This window comes from Silurus meridionalis, chromosome 18, assembly GCF_014805685.1.
Source record: "Silurus meridionalis isolate SWU-2019-XX chromosome 18, ASM1480568v1, whole genome shotgun sequence".
In the NCBI taxonomy this organism is placed as follows: domain Eukaryota; kingdom Metazoa; phylum Chordata; class Actinopteri; order Siluriformes; family Siluridae; genus Silurus; species Silurus meridionalis.
Genome location: NC_060901.1, coordinates 7,981,191 through 7,995,527, shown reverse-complemented (window position 1 = coordinate 7,995,527; position 14,337 = coordinate 7,981,191). Strand labels below are relative to the sequence as shown.

Below are 14,337 nucleotides of genomic sequence, written 5' to 3'. Positions count from 1 at the left end.
GCTAACTCAGGAAACCAAAGCAAACTCTTGTGAATACAGAAGATCCTCCTCCTCTTCTTCTTCATCATCTTTTTGAAGTTCTCCATAAATGCAATTGGCTTACAGAGATAGATGAATGCTGTCAATAAGAAGTGATGACTAATGCAGTAAAGAGGAAGCAAAAGTACAGCACCACCACCAACAATAACTCAAAACAGTATTTTGAGAGTTAAGAACATAATAGTGGACATATGAATATTATAAAAAAGCATCGAAGCTCCTTGCATGTTCACTGACTGTTAGCAAGTAGAAATCGTAGAGAATTGCTGTGAACTCGGTTAAAAATGAACCCATTAAAAATGAACTAAGAATGTACTTTCAAATACAGGTAGTCGTCGACTTACGACCACGATCGGGACCGACAGATCGGTCGTAACACGATTTGGTCGTAAGTTGAGTAGGCTATATGTACAGTACTGTGAAATGAGGCCGGAAGCCGGTGCGCGCTGCCGGAAATTATGCACGCCGTGGGCAGCGGTTGTGGTCGTAAAGTCGAACGGTCGTAAAGTCGAACGGTCGTAAGTCGACAACTACCTGTATTGTTCATGAAAAGCTGAAATGCAAATAAGGCATTAAGCAAGCCATATGGCATTACTAAATATTCATACTTTCTAGAATATGTTGTTAATATTGACTTTTTTTTTTTTTTTAGACAAAGTTATATGCACAAGATATTAATTCTCTTATGTGTGTTCAAGTTTGACAAGGCATCGTGCACACACAATCACAGTTATGGGCATTTTATTCTAGCCACTCCATGTCCCTGTATGTTTCTGGGAGTTGGGAGTAAACTGGACTGTTAACAAGGCTAGTATGTCTGATGATATAAGGACCTAAAGACCTTTTTCTCAAGAGCTTGAATTTATAGTGTAGGATATACTCATGTGATGAGTGATCAATGTAGCTGATGTTGCAAACTGCTTCTTCAGCACTGTTCCGGAAGAATGGTAGCTATTCTTTTTTTTTTCTTAAAATTTCAACAAAAGTGTATATATAAAAGTATATGTTAATAAAAAATGGCTGGCTCATTCTATCCACTATTTGAGCCAGGATATGAAATTCTAGATCATATTTAGCTGTTGGAAATTGAAAGTAATAGTTCTCTCTTTATAGTAGAGATACAAGATTTTCAGTAACAGAGTAGGAAAATTGCTCAAATATTTTCCTTTATATCCTCTATTTTAAACTTTTAGTCCCTTCAGGTGCATCCTAGATAAAAGAGGGATTTTAAAGGCAATCAGGAAAGAATCTTAGTTGAGGTTGGTGGGCAAAATAACAAGCATTGCAAGACATTAGGCCAGATCACTGTCATACATATCAGGGAAAAGCGAGCAACATGGGTAATGATGAAATTACAGGAGAATTATACTCTGTCGAGATCTTGTAGCCTTCTACACCTTGACTCGGGTGGAATGTTGTCAGGTGAGTTCTCTGAACTATGAGATTTGATGTGTCATTTTTTTTTTTTGTGCATGACAGTGAGTTCTTCCTCGAGCCACCACAGTGAATCTAAAACAGCTGTCTTCTAACTTCTAAAATGCAATGCAATACAAACAGATAAAAAGGCAATCAGGGCAATGGAGAAAAAAGAAATTCTGAAATCAAGTCAGTGGGAGTGATTAATTTATCATAGATAAAGGAAGTCATTTTAGACTGGGGTTTTCTGGGAACTGAAATAGTAAGAAAAGCAATCTGTACTTTTACAAATTGGTACTAAAAGAATCTTGACAAAATGGTTAAATTATGATCATTTTATTGGCTGTACACAAACGCATGTCATTGAACAATTGCACTGTAGCAGAAGTGACATTCTTTTTTTTTCAAATGATAAAGTCAACCACATCCCTTTATATTTACACTAAGTTTAATAGATATACTTCTATATACGTATCCTTTGTACAATGTACAATTTTGCAATCGAGTGAAATAAAGATAGCAAACTAAGTCCCTCAGATTCAGTCAAAAGCATGCAAGTTTTGTGTAATAGAGACATCAAAGAAAACCACGGCACCCAGCCGCGCTGTCTGTAAGCATGTCTTAATAGCAGCCAAAGCAGACAAACGTCAAAGCCAAGACACAATGAGCAAGTTGTTATTTTTGTCTGAAGAAGTTTGTTTAAGGATCCACTAACAACCACAATGGCCTCTAGTTTTTAACTGGTCCTCAGATAATAAGTAATTAGTGTAGTACTGAACTACAGGACTATTCAACTAATCAATAAAGACTTAGTAAGACAACTGTTCCCAGTGTCCCTCATATGCCACAATCACAAAGATCATACCTTTCTTAAGAGTTGATTAAATGTGCGATATTGCTTTCACAACCTTATTTCCAGCAGGCGCAACGAACAAAAACAGCCATCAGGAGATAGAAAAAGTTAAAACATGGACTGCTTGAACTTATCCATTTGTCAAATCTGTCTGTGGGTTTGCGTGTGTTGAAACTGTTGCGATACATTTTGGCGCACATACATGAGAAAAACAGTGACATTTGACCGAAAAGTGAGAATGGCAGAAAAAAAAACAAAAAAAAAAAGATACGATTGTCTTAGCTACAACAGAACAGCTGAAAGGAGTGTAACAATATGACATATATTGTAAGAAAATAAAGCTACTATGATTTCAAATAAAATAATCTTCACAGTTTATAATTATTTGCATCACGATATCATCCCTTTGTTAGCTACATATGAATAAACTCTTTAAACTCTCTTTAAATCTCTTATTACACATTGGAAACAGGAAGATTAACCAACCTTCTTGTCCTCTTAAACATTCCCGTCTGTCATGTACAGGCTCCTGTTACATTAAATGTTCATAACAAACATTCGATTCATCATTTAATCTCCGTTTACTTTTCTTGAAGGTTCCATACCAACGCTTTATATTTTTATGTGCGCAATGTATATAATACATGATATACTGGGATTACTGGGTTGCCAATACGGGTGCAAATAATAACAAAGACCAAAATGGACAAACAGACCATCGTCTTGAATTTCCTTTCAATACTAGCAGTAACTTCAGATGTTCTTTGGATGAAGTGCCTTATCAGTTTTTCCTATACATTAGTTACTTTGGGTTCAGTATGTGGAAACACACACACACACACACACACACACACACACACACACACACACACACACACACACACACACACATACATGCTGGTATTACATTCCTTTGACAGTTTAACACTGACATTAGAGGAAACAAAAAAAGAAAACATCATAAAAAAATAAATAACTAAAAAAAAAAAAACCTAACAAAAACACACAACATGCATTTTGGCAAATGACATAATTGCACAATTAAAACAGCAACACTTGAGCTTGGCGTCACGTAGAACCAAAGCAGAGGTGCAGATGTGAATTTGCAGTATGTACACTTCATAGAGTCAAAGTGGTACTGACCAGTGTGTTGGCATCTTCCTGTAAAAGTTTTTTTTTTCTATTCGCAGTCAATGAAACGCTCGTCTCCTGCACCAGAGCAAACTGCACAAACACTTTTCCGTCCACAGTTTGGAATTTAAGTGGTCGTCCTTTAATGACATAGTGACAGAGTTCGGTAAAACTGTTTGTTTTTTTATATTCCCTTTATGTTTTTTTTATTACAAAATGTAAAGGCTGCAAAGGGCCCATGCAGTTTATTGAAGTAGAATATTGATTTTTTTACACAACCTCAAGGCAAGGATGAGTTGCTCAGTTTTCAGTGTACTAAGCACAGTGGTGGTTTCATAGGTCATTAAAACTGGGCAGAAAGGAACGGGGACATGGAGCACAGGACTTCCTACAGTGAGGACAGCGTGTTACCTAGGAGAGGACAATTAGCCAGGGTGGTATGACAGACTGCTTTTTAACTACAGACCTTATCCATCGTTAAATACGATTAGCTGGCCAATCTTTCTGCACAAAAAAATCTGTTAATGTGTTTCACTGTTTGCTAACTAATTTATGGAACCCACAGTTCCAGACTAATCCTTATTTACTGCTACAAATAAAGTCAATTCAAACAAAAGTTATAGCATAAATAAATAGCTTCTCTATCATTTCTGAACAGCACATTGGCAACAAAGTCTACTTTAATTAGCTCTAGCAGATCGGTTCAATGGATTAGTCTGTTCCTATAGCATACTTTCTGATTGATGCATTCTTTATCTTGAATGTGAAAGGTGGAAGGAAAAACTTTACGTAATATTTTGATGTTGGACAAGTGATCCGAAAGATAATGTGAGGAAACGCAGTGACTGAACCCCAATTCATAGTTTTTCCCTTATTGACTAGTTGCAGTGTCCACAAAAGCTTTAAGCAGAGTGAAAATGACATCTTTAGTGGAAACGTCTGTTTTTGTGCCCGGTAATTACATGTCAGAACGCCAGTTCAGTGTTTGTATGACACATAATATATCCTGTGAAATGGCACACTTGCCTCTGAAGTTAAAAAACAGACCTGTGACCTCTTGGTACAGATCAGATGTTATAACTGCTCACAAACAATCATCCTAGAAATCAGCCGAAGGAGCAGACAATGAATCCAAATTTGTTATATAGCCGGCCGAAAAATGTGAAAAAGGGGTTAATTCTTGGATCAGACGACAGAGCCTTTGGAAGAGGAAAGATGGATGGAGTGGATACGAGTGGCCAGAGTTTGTTCCACATCCTGGAGCACGTCGTAGGAAGGGCCTGGGCCGGGGCTCTCAGCAGGTATCTCATAGAGGAGCTGCTTAAAGTTCTCTAGCTCAATCAGGAGCACCATGTTCTTTAGAAAATAGCCTTCGATGAAGGTTGACAGCTCTGTGGCCCCCAGGAACTGGGAAACAATTGGAAATGAGAACAGTTACTGCATTCAGGGAAGAATTCATAGTTAAAAAAACAAAATAATTGACAGATAAGAAAAAATATTTAACACCTTGCTAGCTGAGAGTGATTTCCTCACAGGTTTTGATCAGCACTGATATGTGCGATAATGTGATGGACATAAGCCTGATCGATTCCGAATATAATCAGATAGCTGTCAAAAGTCATTAAATATAAAAGTTTTGGAGCTAACAAGACTTTTGCAAGAATGTTCATCGTGGTTGAGATTCTGATGGTACTAGTAAAAAATTGTTTTCTTTTTAATTTAACAAAATATTTTATTACATAATGTTTCATTTATAATTTGAACAAAAGTCTGAGGACACCTGACCATAAGATTCATATGTGCTTTTTTTGAACATCCCATTCGCCATTTAGTTCTAAACTCTCTAGCATGTCACTCAAAATCTTCCACTTGTACCCGTGTGAAGCATATTGTCACCGAGCACTTATTGTGCATGAGGCTTTTATTATTTTTGGGTTTGGGTCTTCTTGTTCAAGTGAGGGGAAACAGTTTGAGGATGAACCATATATGTTCAAGTCAGGTGTCCATATTGTGTATATTATCAGTAACAACTTGTGTGAAATGTTGTTTCTGATAATATACATAGTATGAATTTCAGAATCAATAAGTATTTTGTACATTTTGCTGGAATGCATGTGTGTAGCTGGCATGGACACCACAAGGGTCCAGTTTAGAACTTTATCAGTGTGCTGTCTGATAGCATACTACTAAAGGAAGTCACACAGGAAATCATACTATTTGTACAAAGCCTTTAATATGGTCAGTTACACAATTTTTCAAAAACTGTGTTGCATCCTTCATACTGTCTACTGAAAAGTTCCTATTTTAATTTCGAATTTTTCCAAACTTTTTTGTGCATTTCTAGTTTTTAATAAAATAATATAAACAAATCCCAGATTCTCAGTGTGATATCAGACTTTTGGACACCACAGTATGCACCAAAAACACGTTTCCCCATCTCAGGTCAGTAGAGTCTGAAATGTTATTTTTTTCAGAACGCAAAAGTGTAGAAAATGTCAATATATCATTACGTGAAGCTTTTTCCAAGGCCAGTAATGTACTATTGAATATAATCGGAGCGGCAGAGGCTCGCAGAGGCTGGTTGATCTTTTTTCAGCTAGTGTTGAAAAGCTTGTAAAGGACCATGAAAGATTTTTTTAATATGTTTTCTCACCTTGGCATGTTTGTAAATGTCCACGCAAGTTTCTATGGTGATGTTCTTGGAGCAGATGATCTCACAGTGTCGCTGGAGGGCCTCAAGCTGGAAGAACTTGGCTGCAGAGAGGAGCTGCAAAAAAAATAGCCGAGACAGGATTTAATGATCAGGTTTTCAGCTGATGCTAATAGGAGGTGAGCGATTTATATGGAAGTTAACAATGTATTGAATCCTGACTGATAGAGCCAACTGGGTAAAATAAATTTTTTTATGGTTATACTTTCTGTATGCTTATAAAAACGAAAAACTTTAGTGACAAATCAAGATGATTTAATTGCTTAGCTAGTTGGAAATCAAAGCTTGAGAACCATCCTGTCTTTCAGGACACTCTATTAGACCTACTAATTAAGGGAGACACATGGATGGATGAAGAGATGCATGATGTGTAAAGAAATACAAAGAAGGGAAACACTCCTGTAATACCTCCATGACTTCGGTGTTTCTGATGTGTAGTGATTCAGTGCCACCACAGTACAGGTACTGCATCACCAACTAAACACACACAACGTGTATTGTAAATGATACAGCAGAACAGTCCACAAACCACAGTGTTTAAATGCATCCATGCACAAAATGCATTCCAACCTGAAAAATGTTGTACTTGACATGACTGATTTCAATGCATGTGTTCTCTGCAGCGGGTCGATTGGAGAGCAGAGACTTAAACCTAAATGGTGAAAAAAACAAAACAACAGTTTTGATTAAAACAAGCTTTATATTTGAAATACTCTTCATTTACATTTAAATATGCATTTTTTATATATAAAATAATCTACCTCCAGTTTAATTCAATTACCTTGCAGATGCCGTGAAGAGCAGAACCTTGTGGGCATAAAACGGTTTCCCTTCCACCAGGAATGTCACATCTGACATCTCTTTATTATTCAGGAAATGTGGATCTTAATTTAGGAGAACATTCAGAAAATTACACACAGGCAAGAACTGTTATGCAATAATCTATATGTTCTGTCATCCCATATGTGATGACAAGATGGCAGTAGTGTTCCTCCAAAACTGGAAAAATGCTTTCAGTTCACCTTGGGTTTCCTCCCCCTTATTCTCTGATGGTAAAACTACAGTGTTTTGCTACATTCTCTTAAAAAAAAAGAAAAACATGTAAAAAGGCTTGCTAACAAAAAAAATTCCCAAATTCCCCTCCATCAACATTAGGTAGATTACAGAAAAAAGACAGAGATGAAAATGTGGTGATCTTTATAAAAACAGCTACATGACAGAACATTTCCAAAGTCCCACTGTAAGAAAAATAATCAAAGAGGTTTCAAACAAACAGCACTGTAATAAATCTGAATGGAAGAGGATGCAATCCTAATTTGTCCATGGTCAGCAAAGAGAATATTGACAATTGTCTGAAGATCACCGCTGGATATTTCTGGTGCTTTCTTTAGATCATAATTTCTCCCAATCTATTATTAGATACCAACTCTATGCCAATACACATTTTTTAGAAGGCATGACCACAATAAAGAGTTTTAGGAACAAGAATATAAGATTTGTTGTAGAGTATAAAAAGAACATAATCCTCACTGGTCAGTTTGTGTTTTTTCCCCCAAAACATACTGGAATTAATGGGTTCATCGATTTATTTTGAACAAAGTACCTAATACAGGTGTAGCAGGAATTAAAGGAACTATTTGAACATAACAAGCATATATACATAATCACTTTCAATGGGTTATATAGTAAGTTGAGAATCATAGTAGGAAACCAAAACCCAAAACAAAGGCAAATAGCAAAATATAAAAAGAAGCACAAGTTACACAGGGAATGAAATACATGACATGTATGTAACCAGTACTGGGAACTATGACTCAAATAGTTTGTGATTTTCCATAAAAGCATTTGCCAGGGTCCTGATAAGTCTGGAGTTGACTGTATTTCACTATTGAATAAAAACCTGCATCTAGATAAACTCCACAGATTAATAGAAGGTACATGTAGATTCAACATCTGAAACTGGAGGTAAATAGTGCAAAACTATAGTCAAGTGATTTTAAAGTAGGTCAGCGGTGTGTTACTTACCCAGTCGTGAGGTTTGTTTCTTTTTGATCTCTGTCAGCTTGGGGATTGGAAATGGCCCATAGCATTGGGTGAAGATTACAGCTAGCTGCTGGCTGATCACTTCGTTCTGTATATTACAGACACACACACACACACACAGGAGAATCATGAAAGCAGGTAAAATGATCAAACATTTACAAGCCGCTACGAATAAATTCACACAGACCCAAAATAATGTCTATTTAGACTACATACATCTTTCAGTAAAATGTATGTTGTAAGTGGCAGCAGAGGGTGGGTGGGTAAGCCTTTAAGCTGTTGATCTAAAGTGATCAAATCCCAGCATTGCTAAAATGCCCCATTTTGGCTCGTGAGCAGTTCCTCAAAAGCTTAGCTGTATCCTAGCTATCTAAAATTATAAGTCACAGTGGATAAAAGCATCAGCTTAAATAACTAAAATGCAAATGTTCATACATTCATATCAGACATTTCATAATTATGGGAATTTTAAGATAATGGCTTGGATATTCAGTTCAGATAAACAAATGAATTGTTTTTATAGAAACACACACTAAACTAAATGCAGGTAGAAACTTTACCACTTACAACTTGGCAGGGGTGGAAATTGAGTAATCGTAATTCATTTCTATATTTATATATTATTCTAGGGAATTTGTACTTTTACACGAGTGCTCTTGAAATTGTGTAATTATACTAATGTATATTATAATTATATATTTCATTTTGCCTTTTGACTCCTTAAATGTTCTCCTTTACAGTTATACATTTTAAAATCCATTTCTTTCTATCCAGCCAATACATGAACATAAGTATCCCGTTTATACAAGCCAATTTGTCATTTTCAGTGACCTTCATATTTGACACAATATACTGGGCGCGGTCCATATGCATTTTCATATGCATTTTGGATAAGCCACCAGACTCTGGTAAGGATCTATATACTGAGGCATTTGCTTCCCTAGAAGGCCCAAACTCTATCTTTAAAAAAATATATATATAATTTTAGAGTGATTTTTGCTAATTTGTTAATGCTAACTGGTTATATTTAACTATGTTAGCCTGATTTCTTTGCTAATTCAAAGACTAGCATTGACTCCAGTTTGCCATATGGCATAATGTGCTTCCATTATTAATTAAGTAAAATCTTGAAACGTATAAATTCTCAGTACCTTTTCCATCCTTGCTACAGTCACTACTAAAACAGAAGTACAATTATGATACATAGACTAATAAAGTTAGAGTTATATCTTCTCATTATACTGCCTGCTTTAAACATGAAAACGGAGGGTTCTTTTGTATGTTTCTTTGTAACTTGATTTCACACAGTTTCACGTGATAGCTTTTTTAGAATGCTTCATGTTCACAATTTGTAATTATGATTGCAACAAAAGTGTAAATGCAAGCTGAAAGCACATAATTACAGTAATTCTGACATGTTGTGAACTATTAACACTGAATTGGTGCACAGTGAACCACCTAATAGACTCGACATGTGAGTGGTGAAGATTTGGCTAAAAACCAGATGGCAGTCTTGGTTCTTTAAAATTGAGTGTGGACATTACATTGTAATTATTGACAAAAATGTATTATATTGTCTATAATATTGTCTGCATTTCACCATGAAATTCATATTTTGGAGTAAATAAGAGATTTAAGGGGAATATTAAAATAAAATGTTAATAAAATACACTTATGCTGCCACTCCCAAGAGCAGCCATTGTGTTTTACAATCTTTGACAGACATAATAAATAGAAAATAAAAACAACAAAAAAACCCACTAAGCAGACAAAACAGTAAGCATATAAAAATACTGTCTAATGTAAAGCTTTCTTTAGCCTTCTTCCCAACTGTTAATAGAATCGGCTTTACACTACTATGTCATCAAAGTGGTATTTTTTATTCTGGCAAAAATTTATTGTGGGTGGTTTCCAGATTTCCAAACTGAGACAAATTAGCATTAATAGCAAACAAATATAATTAACATGGTTATGACTAATGATGAATATCAACCTAAATATATTTCCAGTATGTTAGGCTATTATTCAGAGCTTATATTCTTCCTGCCCATCCTTATATTAGTAAATGGAACAGATGTCAATCGTATATTTGAAGTTTAAAGCTTTAGAAATTATACTGAGGACCCTGTATGCTATCGCCACAAAACTAAATAGGCAATTGCCAAACTTGAACAGTTGAACTACAACCATCCTGCTTGCAACCTTACACTCTATCACATTTCTTTTCTTTTATATATGCATCTTCTTTTTCATTATAATGTTGAATGAATTTTTGTAAAGTGTGTTTGATGTATTTCACTCTAGGATGAATACAGTGATCGATCGATCGATCTGTCTATCTATCTATCTATCTATCTATCTATCTATCTATCTATCTATCTATCTATCTATCTATCTATCTATCATAAATGTTTTATAACAAGAACATGTTTTATTTCTAACAATTGATCAATCCCATATGAAGATTTCTTTCTTACTTATTCAATTTGTGCTAATATTCAAAACACTGTCTTTTGACTTTATACTTCACCATACAGTAAGTTATAGGATTCATGTATTTCCCATATAAAAAAAAATAGATAGATAGATATTTCTGCTTTATCAGATTGCAATTTTGTTTGTTTTTTTACAATTATTTACTGTCATTTTGTTTTTTTAACATAAGCTGCTGTCTCATTGTGAGTGTTCTTAAAACTATTAATTTACTGTATATCAGTGCACATGCTGCAATGACTTTCAGTAAAATATCATGTACTATGTATATCATGTCAGAAAGTATGTACTCAGAGGAGTAAGTGTGAACCTTGCTGGCTCGGAGGATCTGGAACATGAGCGGTAGGCCATGTGTGATGAGTTCTTCGGTGTACTCGTCCTCCTGGATGCAGCTAAAGTCTTTAAGCAGGCCCTGGATCAGCGGCCGTCGCTGCTGCAGAAAGCACGTCTTCAGAGACTCCAGCCATGTGTGCAGAGTCCACGGCACACCTACACACACCACCAACACTCATCTGTCACTCTATGGCATCTTTGCATAAATCAGTTTCACCCCTAGCAGTGGTAAATTATCTCTGCCAACTGCTGTACTATGTCAGTACTAGCCCATGCAGTAGTGGGAAATGAGGCAGTGAAGGCATGCGATAATCAAAATTAATGAGTACTGTGACAGGCTGCAGATGTGATGGCAGTCGTGCAGTGTGGTTACTAACCCAAGCTGCGGATGTCTATGGTAATGTCCACATGGCCGTGTTCGGCGCTGTGGTACATGGCCTCTCGGAGGGCCCTCAGTTTCGCCTTGCCTGTGCGCAGTGTGCCCTCCGAGTGGCTTGTTCGTTTCTCCTTGACAGCCTCCGAGCCCTCAGCCAGGATCTCCTCAAGAGACATCATGTCGCCTTTGTCCTTCTCCGACTGTGACAGAAGCCTCCGGAAAACATTCCTGCACAAAAACACCCCGACTTAGCCTCCTGAACATTCATACAGAAGTGAAATGTACAGTAATGGAAGACACATTATGCCAAAACACAATTGCTGAGATTAGGGAAATTATTAATTTACTACAATTAACTTCTCAGAACATTTGGTTAATGCGAACACCTCGAGAGAGTTGCTCCATTACTTTCACACATTTCATGATATTTCATATCCCCACGCGTTTTGCTTAGCTATCCAGCTAAAAATGATGAACGCAGAACTGACACACTGTTTTTACCAACAGAAAGATGAGCTGGAGTTGCATACTGTAAAATATCTTGTGCATTTTCAAAACTCGTCGAGCCCATTATTATTTATGACTCATTTATCAAGAAATGAAAATAATAATTTAGCACATTTTACCACCATCTGCTCTGAGGCATGACTACAGCTTGGTAAAGTATACTCTGACTCTAAAGATGCCTGGTTTGATTCACGCAAAGCAACAAATCAACACAAGTCTTGTCTCAAATGTCTCAGGGGCTTGATGTACAATAATGCAGGTTCTTTAAGCTTGGCTCAGGCTGCAATATTGTTCCAATCCAAATGTGTCTAAGTGATTGCCTTAAGATTGCAACAAAAAAGCCAGATGTCTAATGCATTTGATTCTTGAGTCGAATTGTTACGGCGAATTTCAATAAGCCTGCATTATGCAGTGCTGAGCCTGTGTGCGAGTGAAAGAGTGGGTGTCCACATTGATGCACTTTACAATTCCTATGCATTGGGGAATGATGCTTCTGAAAATGTTTTTTACCCAGTCCTGTTAAACAACAGCTAATAATAATAATAATAATAATAATAATAATAATAATAATAATAATAATAATAATAATAATAATAATAATAATAATGATTAATAATACAAAACTGTTCTGTTTCATCCAGCTATTTCAGATAATTGTATTTGATTGTATTTTTTATTTCTTTTATAACACGTATAACACAATGATATCACTAGTCAAATCTTGGACAAGAAACATGACTAGTGCTAGACATGGGTGCATTATGTTGATTCACTGATTGTATCACATTAACATAGCTGAAATATTTTTAATTACAGATTTGTCATTGTTACTGTTTGTAAGAGATTTAGAGACCATAGTGTCATTGTTTCATGAGGTTTTTTTTTCAGGTGTTTTAATCCCGCAGTTATGTCCTGGGTCAATCTGTCATTGCAAATACAGTACAGACCAAAATTTTGGACACACCTTCTCATTCAAAGAGTTTTCTTTATTTTCATGACTATGAAAATTGTAGAGTCACACTGAAGGCATCAAGGGCTATTTGACCAAGAAGGAGAGTGATGGGGTGCTGCGCCAGATGACATTTGGAGGGGTGCAATTGTTTAGTCTTTGGATGCAGGGACATGAAATGTTTTTCCTGTTCCAGCTTGATAATGCACAAAGCCAGCTCAATGAAGATCTGCTTTCCATGGGTTTTAGTGGAGGTTCTCCTGCTATAGAGCTCTGTTGAACATGTTGAATGCAAGCGCCGATAGGCCTCCTCACCTCACCTCACCTACATAAACACCTGACTTTACTTACGCCCTTGCGGCTGAACAAATCTCCACAAATCTGCAGGAACATCTCAGAAGAGTGGAACTTATTATAAGGGCAAATGGGGACTCGGCAAATGTGGAATGGGATAGTGGGAATAGTGTATGAAGTGTTCTACTATAGGGGGCAGTGGTGCTCCTGTGGTTAAGGCGTATTTTAGTGACTTGGGTTTCAACGAGAAGAATCCCCAATACGTCTATATATGTGTATATACAGTACAGACCAAAAGTTTGGACACACCTTCTCATTAAAAAAGTTCACTTTATTTTCATGACTATGAAAATTGTAGAGTCACACTGAAGGCATCATGGGCTATTTGATCAAGAAGGAGAGTGATGGGGTGCTGCGCCAGATGACCTGGCCTCCACAGTCACCGGACCTGAACCCAATCGAGATGGTTTAGGGGTGAGCTGGACCGCAGAGTGAAGGCAAAAGGGCCAACAAGTGCCAAGCATCTCTCTGGGAACTCCTTCAAGACTGTTGGAAGACCATTTCAGGTGACTACCTCTTGAAGCTCATCAAGAGAATGCCAAGAGTGTGCAAAGCAGTAATCAAAGCAAAAGGTGGCTACTTTGAAGAACCTAGAATATGACATTTTTCAGTTGTTTCACACTTTTTTGTTATGTATATAATTCCATATATAATTCCACATGTGTTAATTCATAGTTTTGATGCCTTCAGTGTGAATCTACAATTTTCATAGTCATGATAATAAAGAAAACTCTTTGAATGAGAAGGTGTGTCCAAACTTTTGGTCTGTACTGTAAGTCCAAGGGAAGCAAAAAAAAAAAAAGAAAACACCAACCTCACTTGCTCACTGTGTGCGTGTGATTTCTGTTGTTCTTATATGAACAATTTCCAATGCTAATGAAATAAATTCTCCCTTAAAATCACAATAATTTTAATGAAATGACGATTTAAGCACTTTATTTTGACTAAATTTTAAGATTTTCCGGTAAACTGCAAAAATTTGCTTATCTGCTTAAATATTATACACTGTCTATTACTTTCAATGATAAACAACAGTTTCCTTATTTGGGAAAGACACTGATGTTTAAAAAATAAAAAAAATGAATTGGTAATATTCTGCTAATTGCTTTACTGTTGTTTTTGTGAATTGGTGA

At 36.3% G+C, this 14,337-nt stretch overlaps 1 protein-coding gene across 2 annotated transcripts in view; it reads right to left on the bottom strand.

Moving 5' to 3' along the window:
* Positions 1 to 1,775: 1,775 nt before the first annotated feature.
* btbd11a (BTB (POZ) domain containing 11a) overlaps positions 1,776 to 14,337 on the bottom strand; it is a 175,892-nt gene continuing 163,330 nt past the window's right edge. For both annotated transcript variants that reach the window (XM_046873443.1, XM_046873444.1), the window contains 8 exons: positions 11,396 to 11,622; positions 10,996 to 11,174; positions 8,175 to 8,280; positions 6,931 to 7,033; positions 6,720 to 6,801; positions 6,558 to 6,626; positions 6,093 to 6,206; positions 1,776 to 4,846 (listed from right to left, as the gene is read on the bottom strand). In XM_046873443.1, coding sequence (XP_046729399.1) covers positions 4,625 to 4,846; positions 6,093 to 6,206; positions 6,558 to 6,626; positions 6,720 to 6,801; positions 6,931 to 7,033; positions 8,175 to 8,280; positions 10,996 to 11,174; positions 11,396 to 11,622 — 1,102 coding nt within the window. In that variant the 3' untranslated portion in view covers positions 1,776 to 4,624. The remainder of the gene's footprint in view (positions 4,847 to 6,092; positions 6,207 to 6,557; positions 6,627 to 6,719; positions 6,802 to 6,930; positions 7,034 to 8,174; positions 8,281 to 10,995; positions 11,175 to 11,395; positions 11,623 to 14,337) is intronic.